At 35.9% G+C, this 22,510-nt stretch overlaps 2 protein-coding genes across 2 annotated transcripts; both read left to right on the plus strand.

Moving 5' to 3' along the window:
• The first annotated feature begins 1,918 nt into the window (after window positions 1-1,918).
• limk1b (LIM domain kinase 1b) lies at window positions 1,919-12,919 on the plus strand. Its single transcript, XM_079586933.1, has 15 exons — window positions 1,919-2,206; window positions 5,972-6,110; window positions 7,183-7,292; window positions 7,408-7,575; window positions 7,677-7,782; window positions 7,878-8,062; window positions 9,805-9,994; window positions 10,081-10,167; window positions 10,247-10,378; window positions 10,500-10,559; window positions 11,793-11,858; window positions 11,942-12,101; window positions 12,197-12,252; window positions 12,343-12,500; window positions 12,591-12,919. The coding sequence occupies exons 1-15, from the start codon at window positions 2,157-2,159 to the stop codon at window positions 12,772-12,774; spliced, it is 1,851 nt and encodes a 616-aa protein (XP_079443059.1). The 5' UTR covers window positions 1,919-2,156; the 3' UTR covers window positions 12,775-12,919.
• A 1,233-nt stretch (window positions 12,920-14,152) lies between these two features.
• LOC306984510 (septin-5) lies at window positions 14,153-22,150 on the plus strand (the record flags this gene model as incomplete). The annotated part of the gene is made up of 12 exons (XM_079585955.1): window positions 14,153-14,185; window positions 15,205-15,252; window positions 15,560-15,781; window positions 15,941-16,025; window positions 16,434-16,520; window positions 16,655-16,778; window positions 20,164-20,298; window positions 20,387-20,504; window positions 20,654-20,752; window positions 21,390-21,486; window positions 21,769-21,908; window positions 22,010-22,150. Coding segments are annotated over 12 exons (1,200 nt in total), but the record flags the coding sequence as incomplete, so codon positions are not given.
• Window positions 22,151-22,510: the final 360 nt, after the last annotated feature.

Consider the following 22,510-nt stretch of genomic DNA (forward strand, 5'->3'; position numbering starts at 1 on the left):
TTCATTTCGGCGTTTATAGTGTTGATATAGAAACAGATAAATCCGAGTCTGAGGCTATAGTATCCAGCTGCAGACCCGCAGCACCACCAGTTTCAGAACCCCAGCGCCAGAACCGGAAGTGAGGGGCGGAGCTTAAGTTCTAACACCAGCGCCAGAACCGGAAGTGAGGGGCGGAGCTTACGTTCTAAACCGAGTAACGCCCATAGGTAACGCCACCTAACGTTTTAGAGCGTAATTTGCTTAGACACGAAACGGTATGCTTTTATTACACACGAAACGTCATACTTTATACATATGTTATACATTAAGGTACAGAAACATTGGGCTTCACCATATTTTTAATATCGTGGTCCGTTGTATGCATTTATATTTAGGCTACTATGGTTCTTTTTTTATAATAATTTTGACAACGGTTACCTACATATTGTAAATACAGTTGTTATGATAACACATTTATTTATATTTGTATGACAGTTAAGCTGTCATTTGTAACTATACAATAATATAAAAACTATTTTAGTAAAAAGTTCTTATTAAAGTGGTAGCCTACAAGCAGGAGTATGTGGTTTGTGCACCACAAATTGACACTTACCAATCAGGTATTTCAAATAATTGTAAACTAGCATGAGAGAAAATGCCACAAACTATTGTAAAGTGACACATACCATTGTTAAATTAATTATGAAAACTGGCGCCAATCATTCAGAAGTGTGCTGGACCTTGACACTGGCTTTTCACAATGCAGAGTAGTGTACATCTGTAGATCATATTATAATGTGGATACAGCAAGTCAAATATTTGAACAAAACATTCGGGCATCTCCAGAAGGAATATATGTATTAAATTAATTTGTAGTTATTGTAGACTTGTATTGCTTGTCTCATTGTCAATAACTCCGCCCCTCACTTCCGGTTCTGGCGCTGGGGTTCTGAAACTGGTGGTGCTGCGGGTCTGCAGCTAGATATATCTCGTCTGAGGACATGAGAAAGTCACAGGTTATTAGGCAGAATGTCAAGGGTTGTCATTCTCGTAATTACAGTTATTATGACATGGCGTGAACGCAGCATAAGCTTGGTTCAGGAGGAACTGTAAAAGGTGGTGACTGTCTGTCTACAACTCCACATAGCCTTAAGGAACGCGCTGATGACGTGTGAGTGGTGCGCAGAGGTGTGGAAATACATATAGGCAGGTTACAGGACATCGTATCATTGTATTCGGACCTAATGCAATGATTGGACGAACATTTTTTTGGTCCTGTGACTTCCACAGAATATGTACATGTTTTAATAGTCATGGCACTTCTATTGATTGCTGTCAGGATGTGAAGAGTGTTTCAAACAGGCTATAACAACAAGTGTTTAAATCGACTACCCTACCTTTAACTGACAATGAGCAATTCATTTGTTACAGTATTTATTCTTCTGTTAATTTAATAAAAAAATGCAACTGTTAATTTTTAGTTAATGTTAACTCATTAAACATTAAATAATAAAAACAGATACAACTTTAACATTAACTAATGTTAACAAATGCTTTAGAAGTGTTTTTCATCAACTAACTATACAAATAGAACCTTATTGTAAAGTGTTTTCCATAATTGTTTCAGTAGGCTATAGCTTTTCAGAGTATATTTTAGATTACACCAGTTATAATTCTGACAGCAAAACGTTCTTTCGAGAAATAGAAATTGCTTCGCTGGTTCCACTCCTGATGCAAGTGGTCCAGAAACAAATATTTGGCGAGTAGTTCCAAAGCAAGATCCTTTCACAATTTCTCTCGCATGAACACACTTACACAAACCCTCTCTTCATGAAGCATTTAAAATGCAGGTCTCTGCTCGGTCATGTAGTTTTATGAGGGCGATCAGCAGGTGACACTGCTCGGTAACTCTATCCTCCGGCGGTGGTATTCTTTCTGCAGACCAAAGCAGTTGAAGACGGTGGGCTAAAGTTAGGAGGAGTGGGAGGGATTTGAGTGTCTTTTCAGACACTTGGCAGGAAATAGAATAGTGTTCAGCTCAGTGATGCATTATGTAGATGAAAGAAAAACTATTCGAGTCTGTTTTGCAACTGTTTTCCTCTCCTCCCACTTCACTCCACCCCTGAAATGAGCGTGTGACAGTTAGAGGACTAGTATACAGCTCTAACACTGCTGCTATGCTCAAGTCTTGTCAGGACCTGTATTGCCGGATAGGAGGGAAGGCAAGGTAAAATTTGACTCGTTTTATTTACTAGTTAAAAGTTTTCTCCGAAATTTCTATTTCTTTTTCTCGTTTTTTCCTTTGTTTCTTCAAAATGGACTCACAGCTGTGGTTTTAGTAATGTTGCTACATTCCTCTCAGAGCATTTCTTGTAAAAACAAAAACAGGAACTTCTTTGTCAACAGTCTGCTTTCAGATCGTCACAAGATAACATGATTCTTGGACTCGTTATACGATCTTAAATACAAAACTTTGTTAGGCTACTGTATCTTCTAGATGTGATGTAATTTTGTGGTCTTGTGAGCTGGGTTGAGTCCCCTTTGACATAGTCAACAAAAGCACAATTGTGTTTGTGTTTATGTAAATGCATAAAAAGAATTCAGACTTTATTTGTTTCATTCCAGTTCTGTCCACTCCCACTTCTTGTACAAAACTTATAACTTGCTAAACTTGTACAAAGAGGAATTATAAATGAGTTTTTAGTTTCCACTAAATTCTAACTGTTAAAGTGCGGTGACTAGTGGATGAAATCTGAAAACTATCAAAGCATGTTTAAGTTAAATCAATAGTTTCCACATTTAACATAACTTTCAACTTTAAAATTAGATCCTATTAGTTACCAATAGATAATGTTTTAACTAACAATGAGGAATACATTTGTTACAGTATTTATTAATCTTTGTTAACATTAGTTAATAAAAAATGCAATGTTAATTGTTAGTTCATGTCAGCTCAGGTCCAGTAAACAACATTAACATAAATGCTTTAAAAGTATTTTTCATTGTTAGTTCATGTTAACTAATAAAGTTACTAATATGAACAAATGGAACCTTATTATATAAACTGTTTCCTTTCTCCAAAGCACAAATTCTACAAAGTATTACTTAATGGGATAGTTCACCCAAAAATGAAAATGTTGTCATCATTTACTCACCCTCATGTTTTTTTCCAAACCTGTATGAATTTCTTTCTTCTGCTGAACAGAAAAGACGATATTTGGAAGAACTTGGGTAGCCAAACAGTTCATCATAGAATGACTTCCATAGTATGAAACTGAAGTCAATGGGGCCCATCAACTGTTTGGTTACCCACATTCCTCATAAGAAATTCATGCAGGTTTGGAACAACTTGAGGGTGAGCAAATGATGAATTTTCATATTTGGGTGAACTATCCCTTTAAGTATAATGGAGAACAATTACTGTACTTTACACCCCTGCTTTTCTGCTCTCTGTTTGCTATGTTTAAGACTGTGTGTGTGTGTCTGTGTGTGTGTGTGTGTGTGTGTGTGTGTGTGTGTGTGTGTGTGTGTGTGTGTGTGTGTGTGTGTGTGTGTGTGTGTGTGTGTGTGTGTGTACACAAGTGTATTTGTGTGCATGTATTTCCGTGAAAGGGCTGTATGTTATTGAATGGAAGGATGGAAGAGTAGATAACCACCAGCTGTGGAACACATGACAGGCATCCTGCTCAAGATAGGAAAAGGCACTGGAATTCACTCTAGCATTTTATTTTATTCAACTCAGGGCAGTTATTTTAGGTGTAGCATAGTATAATCTGTGACACAGAATGAATGAGAAATATACCTTTCAATAAACACAAAGAGTGATAGCATACACATACCAACATAACATTAACACAACGAGACAATGAACAGAAGCAACAGAGGGCTTAAATACGCTGAGGAAGATAATCAACGGAACAGGAAACAGGTGTCGACTAATTAGAAACTATGACCGCTAATGAATGACTAGAAGAACTTTAACTAAACTAAACTAAACAAGACAGAGAAAAAAACTAAAGATGACCATGACACTTTGTTCATACAAAGAAAGATAACTATAACTAGCATATTAGCTTTTACACCAAGGTACGATATTGTTCTGTTTGTTATAAGCATGCAGCAGTTCTGTTGTCTGTCGCTTTAAATGCTCAAGCTCCTTAAAGCAGGATGCTTAAACGAGTCTGACTGGCTGTAAACGCTTTTATCGTTCATCGGCTGGGGGAAAAAATTGTTCTGAAAGTGATTCCATCCAAAGATATCGTTATCTTCATATTATCATCATTGGTGCGAACGGGCCTTTGTTCTAACAATAATTAATCCTAGAATGCAATAACCAAAAAACTTGCACAAATGCATAATGGAGGTCAAAATGACCTGTTTTGGAATTAATGGTTTTCTTCCACACACACACACACACAAAAAAAATAGGTGTTGTATTAATGAAATAATTGATGATAAAGAAACATGTCTATGTCTATCTGTCCTTTTTCCTTGTGTGTGTATATATATATATATATATATATATGCTTTGTAAAAGATGAAATTGACTCTTTTTCTAAACAAACTCTAAACTAAATTAGATCTACTGTAAAGTATATTCAAGTCTAACTCTGAACCTTCACTCCCCACATAGTCTCTCCAGACCATGTGAAAATGATCTTTTCAGACAGAGAGAATATTTCACTTCATATTTTTGCACCTTTCTAAGCATAACTTTGCACCTCTTCCTTTGTTTGGACCTTCAGCTGTCCTTTTCTGTGGCCTTTCTCTACTCTACATCTGAAATTGCATACTGTCTGAGTGGGTTCTGCATTTGATGAAGAACTTCATGACTACTAAAATAAATATGGATGTGTATAGTATAGTATTATCGAGCATTAAGGTGTGAATGCAATCTAAATGTACTACATCCATTGCTATATTACCATTGTCATGCGAGTTGTGTTGTTTCACTGCCACTCACGACTCCTCTCAATGGGATAGTGAAGTGTCCATCGGATGTAAACTTCAGAATCAATCTGGTCAGAAATAGTAGGTCATCCGGGCACTTTATTTGCCTACTGTTTTATTAAAATGCTACTACTAATTTAACATGCTGCTTTTCACCTACTAATGTACATAGTAGGGAGATATACGTATTTAGACACAAGGTTGGTGTCTGAGACAAATTCTTAGCTCAGAGCAAGTAATATTTTTTTTTAAGTAATCCATAAAGTTTCAGGAAAACAAATATTATTATTGACAAAAATATATCCAAAAATACTATGTTGGGTCAAAAATCCACAGGAAAATAGTACAGGTCAATTCGACCCCCTTTATGCATTCTTTGAGTAGTGATACAACAACAAAAATGTTCACACCCTATGACCAAGAAACATGAAAAGTCATTGTTGAGGGTCAGAAACAATTTGTTTTGTAGATTCCATGGAACATCAAATAAATAGATGTCTTCATTGATAAAATATTTCAAGAATCACAGCATGCTGGCTCAATTTGACTGCCTTTATGCATTCTAGAGTTAAGAGCATGAAACTCGAGATGGGGCAGGCTGATAGGTCCTCAACTCAATCTGCTTTGCAATCACATCATTCTCTTTAGGGCAACGCTGATTGGTTCCTGCTGATTGGTTCCTGCTGTATCAGTAGCCAATGAACTTGCTGCTTAACCTTCAAATACTTGGTTAGAATTTGCTATAACAGTGCAGCGTGCTTTCAGAAACCCTCCACCTTCCCCAGCTCCACCTGTATGCCACGGGTAATATTCATGTGCACTATATTGAACAGGAGCAGCATGTCTTACTTGCTCTCAACAGTGTGTTGTGTATGTATTGGCAGTACCAAGTCATGTACAGCAGATCTATTCCGCCAAGACCAAATATATCAACATTGTCATATCCATTACCATGCCAAACACTTCGAGAGTCGTCATGACAGAACTATATATATATCATTTTTTAATTATTTCTCTCTCTTTTTCTCTCTCTTTTTGTTAGGTGTTGTGAATGTAATTCTGTTCTTTCGCACTGGTACTATGAAAGAGATGGACAGTTCTTCTGTAAGAAAGATTACTGTTCACGATTTGGGGAGCAGTGCCACGGCTGCTCAGAGTCTATCACCACCGGTCTCATTATGGTAAGAAGCTAGAACATTACATTGATAATGAATAAACATTAGAGATGTGTGATTAGAGGTGGAACTGATAGTTGAGTAAAAATCCACTTGATGAACCATAGTTACAACTATAGTTAGTATAGTTACCTTATACACCGAAAATAAATTGCCATAGGATTTACTTTATTGTACATTTCACAAATATTTACAAAGAAATGGCAGGTAACACATTGAATTCTGAAGGAGACTGAAATAGTATTTTCTTGTAAAACATTCTCCAATGTTTACAACTACAAAACACTTTTTTTTTTTTTTACAATATAGTTTATTAGCCTTTATTATAGATTTCATTTATTGCTCCGTATTGGGTGATATTGGATATTTGTACATGCTCATTTCCTCTAATTTTCCATTTAGATTACCTTTGTTGTGATCTAATGCTTAATTAAAGACTTTAAATCTTTAAAGAAGTTAATCTTTAGAAAAAAACACTAATAATTTAATAACACTGTTAAACATAAACTTTAACCAAGCATTTTATAATCTACATTATGATGTTGTGATGGCTAAAAAATGTACTTAAAATAATATATAATTTTAATGTGAAAATAATTATCGGCTCCTAATGCTTAGAAAGTAGCATCCCCATGTTTGAGTGCCGCTAAGCGTTTACTCTAACAAGACATCTGTGAATAATCTGTTTTCCCGAAAGCAATGGAATTTACTAGAACAAGCTGGATCACTGGGCGTGCCGTGAACCCTGTGGATTCAGGAATGCATGCTTTTTCTTTTTTTTAGAAGATTACACAATCAAACAACAATTCACTCACTGAACGGCTACAGTAATTTGATCTCTCATCTTGAGACCATTAGCTTGGAGTTTTTGTGTTTAGTCGCTGTTTCCTTTGACCTGAGGGCAGACGAGACGAACCCTCCCACTCACAATCTCACTTCCTTTCATTGTGCTGCTTCACTTCTGTAGAATGATGTCATCCGCCCTGTCCCACCGTAACACCTCCCTCACTGTTTCAGCTGATTTCAAGAGTACTAGAGCATAATAGACTGACTTTGCCTTTTCCTTCCATCTCTGCAGGTGGCTGGAAAGCATAAATACCATCCCGAGTGTTTTCTCTGTGAAAGCTGCGCCATATTCATTGGAGATGGCGATTCTTTCTCCCTAGTGGATTATACCAATTTATACTGGTTGGTTTTTGTCTAATCATTTTATTATTATACACTGATCTTGTGAGGATTTTTGATGGAAAAATTCCTCCGTTTTGTCTGGTTTATGATCTATGTCTCTTTTCTTCTCTCTTAGTGGACAGTGTCATTACAAGAAGGTTTCGACGCAGCATTCGTCTGCAAAATGTTCACGGTTTCCTCATACAGTGACATCGATGTCATTTCCTCCCTCTGCAGAAAGCAGGCAAGGTTTATCCTTCACTGTGGGGAAGAATGATGCAGACCATTTGATCACCGTGTCTCAGTGAGTCATCATTTTAGACACAATCGCAACTAAAAAATAACATGACTATAATCAATCTATATTGATATTTTCCTTACCAAAAAAATTCCCATGTGAGACAGGCTGGACTTGCACAACCTGAGTCCAGAGGTTAAGCCCTTGATCCATGTTGGAGACAGGATTCTTGAGATCAATGGAATCTCTGTCCAGAACATTCCACTCAATGAGGTCGGTCCAGTGATTGAGATAAGACAATAATTCAGATAATCTCCATGACACATCTTATTTCACCATTGTTCCTTTTATCTCCTCATTTTTAACAGATAGATCTGGTGATTCATGATACGGAGCATTGGCTACAAATCACGATTGAACATGACCCTAAAAACCTCACAAAACAGGAGGACCCATCTGGCCTGCTGGGAGAAGAACTGGACAAGCCTGGAAAACTAGGTTCATTTCCCCCTCCCAGCAGCAGACGAATAAGCTCTCGATCCACAAATATTCTGTACGAATTATGGTTCTATCAGATTTGTATTTTTTCTACATGTGATGCTAAACTACAAATGTTTTCTAATAATATGTTTTTTCTTGCTTTCAGGTAAAAATATCTAAACATCTAAGCAAATACATTTTTTGATAGTCTGATTTTCACATAATGCATCCTAAATTAAGTTTTCTTCCCCAGTGATAATTTTAGTTATTTACACTTTTTAAAAATGACACTTAAGACAAGAAGAAAATTGCCAGTGGAGCACAAATAATGTATTCATTTATGATATATTCTTTGAAAATAACTCTCAATATCTTAAAGGGATAGTTCACACCCCCCCCCCCCCCCCCCCCAAAAAAAAAAAAATCAGCCATCATTTACTCACACTCGTGTCATTTCAAACCCATAAGAGTTAATCATCCAAACACATATTAAGATATTTTCAGTGAAACCTGAGAGGTTTCTGTCCCTCTATTAAAAGTCTTGTTAGCCAAAACTAAGATACAAAAAAGGTAATAAAGATGATGTAAAATAAATTCATATGAATCAATCAGTTTAATCCAAGTCTTTTGAAGAGATACATTCGCTTTATGTGATGAACAGTTAAATTTAGGCTTTTATCACATATAAAAAACACATGCATAAAGTACATTAGTCACCATGATTTTGCTAAGCAAGTCATGTTCCTGGGTCAACATATTTTATTCATCCTGGAACAACATTCCCATATGAAAAATTTGTCCTAACCATATTCCTACCCCTAAACCTATAAGTGAATAACACTGATATAGAAGCACCACCTAACCCTGATTGTAAGCCTAAACTTGACAAACTGTAAACTTGTCCCTCCAATCTGATTGGTTGATAGAAAAGTCGTTCCAGGTCAGGATCAACAAAGATGTTGATCCAGGAACATGTTGTGTGTTCACAAAAGCACATCACATATGGTAAAAATGAAAGCCTTATTGGTTCTTGTGCGCGCACACACACTCACACTCACACTCACGTTTGAGCTTCTGTGTTTTCCATATGTGATGATGTACTCTATGTGGCTATGTGTGTCGCTCATTGTTTGGATGTAAATAAAAGCCTGAATGTAACTGTTCATCATATAATAATAATAATAATAATAATTCATTACATTTATATAGCGCTTTTCTCGAATAAAGCGATCATATCTCTTCAAAAGACCACATTAAACCGATGTTTTTTTAGATCTTCTAGGTTTTGATTACCTGGAATTTAAATAAAGGGATAGAAAACTCTCAGGTTTCATTAAAATATTAAAATCTGGGTTTCGAAGGGGTTTGGAATGACATGAGGATGAGTTTTTGGATTAACTATCCCTTTAAAACATTTTTGCTTTTCATATAAACTATTTTTAAAGGGAGATTAAGAGATTATTTAGAGATGTTTGCTGGATAACAGGACTAAAAATAAGAAAATGTGTACATTTTATTTGATTAAAAATCAGTAATCTTTTGTAATGCTGTATACAAATACATTTAACAAAGATTTAACAAAAATGTCAACTTAAATTATCTTAAATTGCCTGCTTTTAAAAACCCACCATACAGGTTTCTTCTCGGGGTAACTAAATGCTATATATTTCCCATAACAATTTTCCCTATGTAGATCAAAACCCTAGTTTAGTATCAAAATATTTTTTTGCTTAATAATAAAAAGTGTGATTAAAAAAGGTCATATTTCTGTCATGCGCTTACTAACATTGTTAATTTCTTTGACCGCCTCTGCAGGCGCAGCTGCAGCATTGATAAAGCTCCATGCTCGCAACGTCACGCTGCACTTCTTTCCCATAGAAGAGACATTAATCGATCAGAGTCTCTGCGCTTTGACGCTTTGGACAAAACACAACGTATCTTCCGACCCTCCGACCTAATATATGGCGAGGTTTTGGGAAAAGGCTGTTATGGACAAGCCATAAAGGTAAAGCAATGAGTATGGCTGGACTGACATATACATTTGAGAACTATTACCAAATTACAAAAGAACTGCTTCCTTTGGGTTGTCAGGTGACACATTTGGAAACGGGTGAGGTCATGGTGATTAAGGAACTTCTTCAGTTCGATGATGAGACTCAGAAGACATTCATGAAAGAGGTTTGTTGTAGTTTTTACTTTCTCAGACACCTAAGCTGCAAATTGATTTGTTTTCTAATAAAAACTTACTTGGCTCCAGGTCAAAGTAATGAGATGCCTGGAACATCCCAATGTCTTAAAATTCATCGGCATTCTCTACAAAGACAAGCGGCTGAACCTGATCTCGGAGTATGTGCAAGGAGGAACGCTGAGGGACACCATCCAGAAGATGGTTTGATCTGTTTTTGTCTTTCCTGGAGATACTTTCTTTGCACGAAGTCCATATATTACTTGGCAAAAAGCATTTTCTTGTGGTTCTGAGTGAATAAACTCATTTATGTGTCATAATTTAGGACTGGGATCACTCTTGGAAACGTAGAGTGAGCTATGCCAAGGACATTGCCGCTGGAATGGTACGTAATGAAGAGCGATGAGTGTTTGCAGAATAGTAGAGATCAAATGTGAAGAAAACATTGAGTTTTAAATGTACAAGCTGTACATTACTATCCAACAATGCATGAAAAGAAATCTTTCCATGGCATTACTTCCATCGTGCGACCTATGCCTTGACTGGAAATACAAATCTGAAGCTAAAGTTTAGTTAGCATCCAAATATGAAAGCTGTTTTGCCATATCTATACACAGAGATGGGAAGTAACAAAGTACCAATACTTTGTTACTGTACTCAAGTAGATTTTTCAGATATTTTTACTTTACTATTTATTTTTGTGCCTACTTTTTACTTTTACTCCTTACATTTTTAACACGAATATCGGTACTTTCTACTCCTTACATTTTACAAAATTGGCTCGTTATTTTCATTTCAAATAATTTCAGTGGAGTTCCTGTTATTATTTTTCGTGTCATCAATACCGAATTAAATCTAATTGGATGAGAATATGCGTTGAACTTGACGCACCACTACAAGACGATTCGACGGCATTCATTCACGGCAAATCATTGCGGCTTGATGCCGGTAACGTTAGCACATAGTAGTGTGGACGGCGACATTATTGAAAATGAAGAAAGCGGTGATCCCAGAGATTCGGCAGACAAGCAGCAAGACTTGTTTAGTAATTCACATTCAATCCTTTATTTTATTTCCAGAAGCCATATTTCAGCACACACTCATACGTGTAGATTCCTTTAAATGTTAAGGGGAAGATTAAAACAAGAGAAACTGGATCTGTGAATTCTCACAGAATCACAATTGAATTCATATCTTGCTACTCGTATGAATCATATTAACCTGAGTCCCAGTCACAATAATCCTATATGTGATGTTTTAGGCCTATTGGCATTTAAAATATTTAACATATAGAATCTTTTTTCCATATCCACTTAAGTTTCTCAGCTTGCACTCTAGTAACATTTGTGTGGTCCAGGTAGCTTTGCATAAACAATGGTTGTCATTCGCAGGGCTACTTTTACTTTTATACTTTAGGTAAATTTCCAAGTCAGTACTTTGTTACTTTTACTTGAGTAAAGAAGTTAAATCAGTACATCTACTTTTACCAGAGTATTTTTTAACACAAGCATCTGTACTTCTACTTGAGTACGGGAAGTGAGTACTTTTGTTAGTACCATCTCTGTCTATACATAATGTATCTGTTTATACATTAACTTGTTCTCTCTGTCCAATACAGGCTTACCTACATTCAATGAATATCATCCATCGGGATCTAAACTCGCACAACTGCTTTGTTCGAGAGGTCAGAATACATGTCAATACTCATAAACTAGAGCATGTCTTTAAACGAACTGAATTGTGTGACAGTACTAGTTTTCCTCACAGAACCAGACAGTGGTTGTTGCCGACTTTGGTTTGGCCCAGCTTGTGAAGGAAGAGAAGACACCCTCTCCTGGACTAATGTCCAAATTGAACAAGCTTGGTCGTAAAAAGCGGTATACTGTGGTGGGGAACCCCTACTGGATGGCACCAGAAATGATCCACGGTGAGCCGTATGAATCAGCTATCAAAGAAATAAGATTTAATTTTAATTTAATTGTGACTTTTTTTGTACATACTAATAGTGTTTCTTACCTGCAGGAAAAGTTTACGATGAACATGTTGACATTTTCTCATTCGGGATTGTGCTTTGTGAGGTAGACTTATATATTTCCCTACTTTTAGTCATCATTTTGATTTTAAAAATAGGCCTATAACTGAAAATAAATGTATATTCCCCATAACAGATTATCGGAAGAGTATATGCCGATCCGGATTACCTCCCTCGTACGCAGGAGTTTGGATTGAATGCGAATGAATTCCTGGAGCGCTTCTGGTTCAAAGAATGTCCTGAAGCTTTCTTTCCCATCGCAGTTCTGTGTTGTGCCTTGGAGGCTGAAAAACGGTGATTGTCAGTTACTGATCTTCATAACCCTACTACAGACTCAATTTTATTCGCTGAAACGTGGCATTTTCTTTGTATTCTTTTCTATAGTCCCATTTTTGCCAAATTAGAGGAGTGGCTGGAGAACCTGCATATGCACTTGGAGATTGGACTTCCTCTGATGTCGGAACTGGATAAGATCCGCCAAGCTTTTTGGGAGAACCACAGCCAACCAAAACAAACTTATGGGATTCCTTCGAAACAGATGGACAACTCAGCGTTAGGTCGGAGCTGAGACTTGGCATGCTTATATAGCAGACAACAGTATTTTCATGTAATGATTTTCAAATTCTCAGACTGTTATTTACATTTACAGTGACCCCACGTCAATATGAATGCCATTATATGCCTCTCTCAGTGAATTCACATTTATGAGCCATTTTTTTTGCAATGCCTTTTACTCGTTTTGTCTTAATTTTGAAGAGAATATCTATTGTTTTATCATTTAAAACTTATTTTTGTGAAATGTTTTGCTTGAAAAGTATGTTTGTGGTATAATAATTCATTAGAATGTCATTTGATATTATATTTTCGGTAACACTTTACAATAAGGTTCATTTATTAAACATTAGTTAATGTATTAACTAACATGAACTAACAATGAGCAATACATTTGTTACAGTATTTATTAATCTTTGTTAATGTTAGTTAATATGAATAAAGCTGTTCATTGTTAGTTCATGTTAGTTCACAGTGCATTAACTCATGTTAACAAGATTTTAATAAAGTATTAGTAAATGTTGAAATTAACATTAACAAAGATGAATAAATGCTGTTCATTGTTAGTTCATGTTAGTTCACAGTGCATTAACTCATGTTAACAAGATTTTAATAAAGTATTAGTAAATGTTGAAATTAACATTAACAAAGATGAATAAATGCTGTATAAGTGCAGTTCATTATTTGTTAATGTTAACTAATGTAGTTAACTAATGAACCTTATTGTAAAGTGTTACCATATTTTCTTATGAAATGCAAAGACATTAGTACATTTTAAAGTCCCCCTGTAGTCAATCAGTAGATCACCAAAATGACATATTTCTCGAGATCCATTTGTTGATGATGATTAGGTAGCTAGTTTGTGATTGGTTCACTGTAGATTTAAGGAGAAAATACTCAGCATTGTGCTGACTTATGAGTTTGCACATGGTTTGTCTTAAAGCATATTGAAAACACCACATAGACTGATAGACATTAAAACCTTAAATTTTCACCACAGGGCCGGGACTAAGTCTCCAAATACATATGGGTCACAATGTTTTAAAAGCTATTGGTTGTACAATCTGCTGCAATAATTTGATCTGTCACAAAGAGGTGCTAGTGTTCTTGATAACAGTATTATAAATGTAACGTTAAGATAAAAAATATTTTTTGAAATTAGCAAAAGGATATTTAGTGGATCTGTTATCTACTTTAATTGTCTTTTTGTTTATGTTTCTAAGTACGATTGTACATCTCATTTTATTTTATAAATATATATATATATATATTTTTTTTTTCATGTATGCCTAATTGTGTTACACGTGTCAGAAACTGTGAAACTCTATGATTGACGGAACGAATAAATGTCATGTTTTCATTTGATTTCATTTGAGTCCACGGTTTAACGGTTCATTTCGGTCACCGAAACAGATGCTGCTTTACAAGTAGGAAATAATACAATTATTTCATAAATTGACAATTATTTTACACATTCACAATCTTTCGGACATTTTACAGCCGATAAACTCATGTTATTTTGAACTGTAATTTGTAACGAGATTAGTTGGTTGACGAGAACCTACGACGACCACTGTCTATGACGACGACAGTTTATGGTTTTGCTAAGTTACACCACCATGCAACCATAGTTTAACCATGGTAACGTTAACGTTATTTGTGGTAAAACTGGTTATACAAATAATAGTAAATCTGCACCCCAAAAAAACATGGTTAACGTTACTACACTTTTACAATACCGGTAATACTTTTTTTTGAAAGGGTAACTGTTAGTTCATCGCGAGCTCATTCCTTTAACGTTAGGTGAAACTAGCATAACGTTATCTAATGCTGCCTTCACGTGTTATAGGAAATTTCCTACTTCCCACTTTTGAAGTCCTGATTACGAATTCTTCGCATTAAATTTTGACTTGAGAGGGCGTTTATGTTGAATTATCTAGGAAGCTAGTTTACGATAATTCACGATAATGCACGTGAAGGTGAAGGCACAACAAGGCAGCAAAAGCACAATGCGTAACTTAGCCTTAAAGTCTAGGCCTACTTTTATAAAGTCAATAACAGTTAAACTTTAATTATAAAAACAGTTTAATGCTGATTTAACCGGTGATACTATTTGGATCTAAATACACATCTGGATATCTGGTTGATATACTTCATTGCTTCATTACCTTAACTGACGTCAGTCTTGACAAGAAATTAAGAACAATTTGGGTCTCAGACTCAGAGAGCCCAGATATAGAGCCAGATACAGTAAAACATTTATACATTAGCCTTCATTTGAACTGATGTATCACTGGGTTTTGATTTAGTCAGAAGGTTATTAAATTAACTTGAAGGGAAAATAAGAGGTTATCTAATTGTAATCACTACATATTTTAAAACATCTATCATATCATCACAAACATAAAAACAGTAAAGTCTAACAGCGTCTATTAAAAATCCACAGTGTCTATTAAACGTCCAGGTTTACAGATTGAGGACATCAACCTTCAAGGTAATCAATAGCCTACATCTGTAAATGTTTGTGATTCAAATAAATGTTATTTAATCTCACAGCAAATTGCTGTTGTTATAGAGAATAAACACTGCTATATAGTTAGTGTTGTCAAGGAAATGATTAATAATCATTAACAATATTATTGTGTCTATTTCCCATGCCACATCATCTTACAATGAATATCTGCTTTAGTTGGGGAGGTAGGTCATACTATTGCATAAAATCTTTAAAACGGTTTAGGAATAAGTACATACTAAGTGTAAGCTGTCAATCACCACATTAAATCGATCTGCCTGTCTGCTAGTTTTCCCTAGCGCTGGATGACTCTGGAATGGAGAGTCTCCCCAGGGATCCTGACACTTCTCTACTTGACTTCACTCAAGCAGAGGACAAAGATAAATGTATCCTTTCCTCTGACTCATTCTACTCATCCTCATCTCCTCATGAACAAAAGACTCTTCCCATTGATGACAGATCGCCTCTTAGAGGTCCACAGGGCCGCTTTGACCCATATGACTCCTCAGAGGTATAGTAACACACATGCTGCAGTGGCTAAAGTGTCTTATTTGATCAAAAATACAGTAAAAAAAATAATAATAATATTGTGAAGTGAAATATTATTACACTTTTAAAAAATACGGATGATGTGAATACCGTACAGATTATTTTTTATTGTCCGTCCCAGGAATATGTTGGCGTTGTGACACTGCCGAACCAAGTCCGACAGAAAGCAGTGAAAAAAGGATTTGTGTTCAATCTAATGGTTGTTGGTAAGAAACACAAACCGATACCGTTTTTGAACGAAATCTCTTATGCTCACCAAGGTTGAATTTATTTGATCAAAAATGCAGTAAAAAAAAGTTATATTTTGAGGTATTGTTACAATTTAAAACAACTGTTTTTTACTGTGATGCAAAGCTGAATTTTCTCCATTACTCCAGTCTTCAGCGTTACATGATCCTTCAGAAATCATTCTAATATGATTTGCTGCTCAAGAAAACATTTATTATTATGATCAATGTTGAAAACAGTTGAAACGTTTGAAATGTTTAAACAGTAAAAAAAAAAAAAAAATCAGGATTATTTAGAAAGTTTGTTTTTGGTATCAATGTAAAAGTCTTTACAGTCAATTTAATGAACTACATTTTTATCTTAAAATATATATTTTGAATGTTTAGGTGAGTCTGGCTTAGGCAAATCCACTCTTGTCAACAGCCTTTTCCTCACAAACCTCTATACGGACAGATGCATGCCTGATGTGTCAGGTACACTTAACATTACTCAACAACAATTGTATTCATCCTACTTATAAAAGCAGTACTGAATTAATTAAGGACAAGGCATCCAAAACTCATGCTGAGAAGACCTGTTGTGAAATGTATCCATTTCTGTCTCGCAGAGAAGATAGCTCGGACGGTGTCAATAACAAAGAGCACCGTAGACATTGTTGAAGAGGGAGTAAATCTAAGGCTCACTGTTATCGACACCCCTGGTTTTGGAGATGCCATTAATAATAATGACAGGTACTTAAGTGTTAAAATTGCACTCAGTCATTTTTTGTTTATGTTGCACTTGTTGATATTGAACTTATACGACATCTAGGGGTGTAGAAGTATCATGCAACAGCAAAGTTGTTGAAATGATTCATTTATTCCCCAAGTGAAAATATCCAGTAATAGAGGGTTTCTGGCAGTGTTGGGGAAAGCATTATACTAATAATGTAACAATGCATTACAATATTGCGTTACTCGTTAAAAAAGTAACTACTTGTGTCATTTAGTTATTTTTTGTTTTAATTTTTACTTACCGGTAGTTACTTTTCTCGCATTAACCTTTTCTCATCTGGCCTGGGCTTATAAGTTTTATTTGCGGCAAATGTAAAGACCTTTTCACACCAAATGTGAAATGAATAAGCCTCAGGCTGAAGGAAATGCAAATTCACTCCTGTAAAATCCTCCACATTTCATTCCATTTCCTACCGAATCGGAGACAAATGTTCCGATCATTGTTCATTGATCTGCAGTCGCTGGTCTTTCAGGCATAGAACTCTACTCTAATTATGCATATGCATTTAAAAGTTAATCCCCAAACGGATCTTTATAAAAATCCAATTTGTTATTGATGAAATATAACACGGATGACATTAAATAAATATATTTTTATCAGGTTAAACTTTGATTATTAGTCACTCAAAGCTGTATCTAAACCTCTCACCGTCGGTCTCGCACATCCGCCATGTTTTGTAGTTTTTAAACACTTTTTACTCGTGTTTGTAGTTTTGAACCGAATCCAAAGCGCAATGGGTTGTGGGCAATATCATCCTTTAGAGTGAGCGCGGAAATCTACCGGAAATAGTAGATCATCTAGGGACTTTTGATATAGTTTTTTCAACATACTATGCTTTGGGACACACTTATTCTAATCTCACATACTATTTAGGATGGATAGTATGGACATTGGGATGCAGGGTCTTACTTCAGCGATAAAAACACATTTACATATTTCGCAAACGCTTTTATCCAAAGCGACTTACATTGCATTTTAAGGTACACATTTACATTCTTATCAGTTCTGGCTTTCCCTGGGATTTGAACCCATGACCTTGGCGTTGCAAGCGCCAACGCTCTACTGTTTGTGCTACAGGAAAGCAAACACAAACATGAAGTTTATCTGAAGTCATTTTTGCTTATTAGCATGGTTGAATTGGATCATCGAAGGTCAGCAGCAAAGACATTGGTTAATAAAAAGTGTTTAAATATGTAAAGTATATTTGTGTAATTTAATATATTTAATTATCGCTGGTTTGCGTAATATTCTAAGTTTGCACTTAAAGGGGGGGTACAATGGTGTTTCATGTATTCAGAGTTGTTTACAGTGTTAAAGAGATGGATTCTCATGCTAATAATGGCCAAAGTTTGAAAAGTTATTTTGAACGAATAACAGAGAATTTCTGTGCTGAAAATCATACTTCCGGGTTGCAACACGTTTTGGCTGTTTTTTTTCTATCGTAGATCTAATGACGTAGACCAGAGTGGAACTCCTTATATGAGCATTGCTCTCGGAAAAGCGCGTTCACGCACACGTCGACCAGAGGAGAGAAAGACCGCGCTCATCGACGCGCTACTACCGGAAATCATCAGCAGCAGCGCTAAATAGGAATGGTTGATGTCAAGAATGTCTCCAAAAAAGTGTGTTTTGAGATGTGAGGGAAAGTTTACCTTGTTCAGCTTCCCAAAGAACCCAGTGTTACTGGAACAGTGGATGCAGTTTGTATGTTGTGGATGCTCCCGCTTGACTCTATAGCTCCGCCCACGCCCAGAATCAAGGACCTCGGCTTTTTCCGGATAGAATCGGAAAGCTGTATTTTTATTTTATAAATATGATGAAACTAAAGACTTTTTGGAGATATGAAGGACGCACTATTACTCTATAGGTACTCAAGATTAACATGAGATTGACTGAAACCTGGTATTTTACCCCCCCTTTAACTGTTTTTATTCATTTTGATGAACAGGGAACCTGTTCTGTGCAAGCGAGAAGAGTAAATGCTCACATTTAGGGCCAATCCCAATTCTACCCCTTACCCCTTCACTTACCCCTTCCCCTCTGTTTTGCTCGTGCACGTGGAGGGGTAGGGCTGTCTCGATTCTCTTTTGGTTGGAGGGGAAGGGCTAGGGGGAAGGGCCAGATAGCCCTTCAAACGAAGATTTTTCAGGACCACACTTCAAACGAAGGGGTATGAGAAGTGTCACTGCATACACCGGCTACAGACGCAAAATGGCTGCCCAAGCAAAAAATTTGACCATAAATGTAAGAATTGTTGACTTTAATAAGTATTTTAACGACAAATAATGATTTGCTTTATGTTACATTCAATCTTGTGTTCATATTTACGGTCAGTTCCTTCAAAGAAACGTTTGTAAAAAAATCTCTTCTCCCCCGAACAAAGCACACAAGCTATCGGTGCGTTCAAGTCATCTCGTAAAGATCGTATTTATGAGTTGAACGCACATGAACGCCACACAATGTCGTATTTCACACAGTTTCACACAGTAAGTAAATAAATAGGTCAAAATAGGACAAACATAGGTCTGTACCTCCAACGTGTTAATACAACACCACAGAAAACAAGTCCTGTGCATCTTGGAAGTTTGTGATAAACATCGGCGCATCTCCTGTGACGTAGGCGACGACGTATAATGACGTGTAACGGTGTAGTAGTGGTGTCCCATTTCTTAGGGAAATATTTTCACCCCTACGCCTTGCCACTCTGTTTCAAGGGTCAAGGGGAAGGGGAAGGCGAAGGTTTAGGGGTAGACGAAGGGGAAAGGGGTAGAATTGGGATTGGGCCTTAGTTCAGAACTACAATAAGCGTCATGTTCACACACAGCGCACACAATGCCTCTGCGCTTTAATCACTATTTCTCTCAACATGGGGACAGGAGAGCTGTCAGTCAATACACTGTAAAACAAAGTAACTTGAGTTAGTAATTTGAAAAAGTAACTTAGATATTTTTTGGTAAATTTTAAAGTAATGCATTACTTAACTAGTTACATGAAAAAAAGTGATTACGTAACTCGCATAACTTGTAATGCATTACCCCAACATTGGTTTCTGACATAAAATTTAGTTCAACATGTGAGCTTTTATTAGGCAATGTGACTGTATTAATTTAAACATAGTTAAGTACTATTAATAATCATAATGTTAATAATAAATATGTTTTTTTTTTAGATGATGAAGCAATTCTTTAAATATTTTGATGTGTTGTTGCCAGCGGAAAAGCTTTTTCAGAAATATCGAGCTCTATTTTTCTCACTTTTACTCTAATAACTTCTGTGATCGCCTGTTAGCAGGAATTAGTACACATTCCAAGGTATTTATTTAGACATTGGCTTTGGTTACAGCTGGAGGGCTGCAGTTCATTATGTAGATCAGCAGATGGAGAAGTACCGCAGAGATGAGATCGGGCTGAACCGTAAAAACATAAGGGACAACAGAGTGCACTGCTGTTTGTACTTCATCTCACCTCATGGCCATGGGTAAGACATCTTCTCAACACAGGTTTTTACAATCTCAGGATTTCAGTAGGCTGAAGTCAGGTAACAGATGTCCTTTGGGCTGTCTCAGTCTCAGACCAATAGATGTGAACTTCATGAAGGCCCTGGATCAGAGGGTCAACATTGTGCCTGTGCTGGCTAAAGCAGACAGCCTCACTCCTAAAGAGACACGCAATATGAAAGCCAAGGTGAGAATTAACATGTACTGCAAAATCTAGGAAAGCTTACATGGATGTTTCAAAAAGTGTATCATATAGATATTTTGAGAACATGACTTCCAATGTCAATACCAAGAACCTGATCTGCAGTCTGTAATGTGTTGCATTTGTTCCCATAGATTTTGACAGAAATTGACCAATACAAAATCAAGATCTTCCAGGTCCCAGATTGTGATCATAACAATGATCCCTTCAGGCAGCAGGATCTAGAGGTAAAGGTCAGCACCTTTCACTATATTATTTTCTTTTGGAAATTATTTTTCATTTTGCTTGTGACATGAATTCTTTCCCTGTGAAAAAGAAGTACACTTGAGCACAAAAAAGAGTTCTTATTATCAAAATAACATTTAAAAAAACCATACTAAAGTGTGAATTGAATGTTATGTTTTCTGACACATAATTGCAGGTTACTTACTATTAAAACAAGATATATTATAGTTTCAATTTATATTAAAGTGCAATTAGTTGAACTTTGACCCACTTGAGTAGGACTCAAGTCCATCTTAATATGTAATTACATAAAATTACTCCTATTGTTTTTGAAATATGGTGAAATGTACTTTTAAACACAAGCATTCATAGTAAACTAAAATTTACATTAATGTAATTTCTATTGAAACTTGTGTCATGTATTTAAATATATTTTTAATTACACATTTGTAATGATGAAGTTACAATTTAATACATTTAAAATATATCTCCATTAAATGTAATATCGAATGATAGACGACAGTCCTTTAATGTGACATTCAATACCATTAGGGTACTTTTTCACAAGGGTTAAGCTTGTTGGCTTTTGTTATTTTTTATAATCCTTTTGTGACAGCTCTACAATTTTCCCATGTGTTCTCATAGAGAAGTATACCCATCGCTGTTATTGGGAGTAATACAGTAGTAGAGAGAGATGGCAGAAGAGTTCGAGCCCGTGCCTATCCATGGGGGATTGTAGAGGGTATGTTACATCACACCATCAGATGTTACATTTATACTTGAGGTAACATTTATGATAACAGGAATAGATCACTCAAAAATAGAAATTATTTCATTGTGTCTGTCGTGTCGTTGTCATGTTGTTTCCAATCTATATTAAATGAATGGAAGAAACTGTGAAGGATTACGCTGCTCCTTTTACTTGCAAAGAGTCTTGGAAAATAGCAGAGGGTGTATATGGTGGGTATACTGTATGTATACTGTATGTAACAAATTACTGTATGTGCTCTTTTCTCTTTAACAGTTGAGAATCCGTCTCACAGTGATTTTGTGCATCTGAGGAACATGTTGATCCGCACAAACATGCAGGACCTGAAACACACCACTCACCATGTGTTGTATGAGAACTATCGTATAAATTGCCTGTGCAAGAACCCGTGCTTGGTAAATAAATAAAAATAAGAAAAAATTGTTTATCCTTTAGCACTGAGAGAATTTCATAAGCTTTTTAGTAATATTAACTTATTTTTTATTTTCACCAATAGGAGAATGTGTGAGGATTTGCCAGCTGGATTACAGAAGAGGACAACATGTGTCTCACGGAAACATCAAGATGGAAGAGGCAATGAATTACTGTGAAAAAATAGTATATTTAAAAATTAAACGTAATAAAAATGTTGAAAGGAGGAGTGTAGCAATTCTCCTGCTAATGTAATAGGGCTGACAATTTACCAGCCAATTACATTAATCTTAAAATGAATATTGTATATTTTTTAACACAGAATAAAAACATAGCCATTACTCTTTAAATTACTTTGAGGTGTGTGAATTTTGTTGCATATCTATTGCCAATGAATAGAGCTGGGGTAAGGCACACACAAAAACAAAACTATGTAACTATTATCTGCATCTTTTTACTGCTTTTACCTTTAAACTGTGGTGGGTCGAAAAACATAACCATCAATACTTTACAGTGGAAATCACATATTGTCTTGTTAATTTGATTATTTCACTCTAAATTACCTATATGGTAGCCTAATTCATAC

This window comes from Phoxinus phoxinus (genome assembly GCF_949152265.1).
Source record: "Phoxinus phoxinus genome assembly, chromosome: 17".
NCBI lineage: Eukaryota > Metazoa > Chordata > Actinopteri > Cypriniformes > Leuciscidae > Phoxinus > Phoxinus phoxinus.

Coding starts and splice junctions, on each gene's coding strand:
- limk1b (XM_079586933.1), top strand. CDS start 2,157: ATGCTCAAGTCTTGTCAGGACCTGTATTGCCGGATAGGAGGGAAGGCA. Junction 6,111..7,182: donor TCACCACCGGTCTCATTATG/GTAAGAAGCTAG, acceptor CCATCTCTGCAG/GTGGCTGGAAAGCATAAATA. Junction 12,102..12,196: donor GGCACCAGAAATGATCCACG/GTGAGCCGTATG, acceptor TCTTACCTGCAG/GAAAAGTTTACGATGAACAT.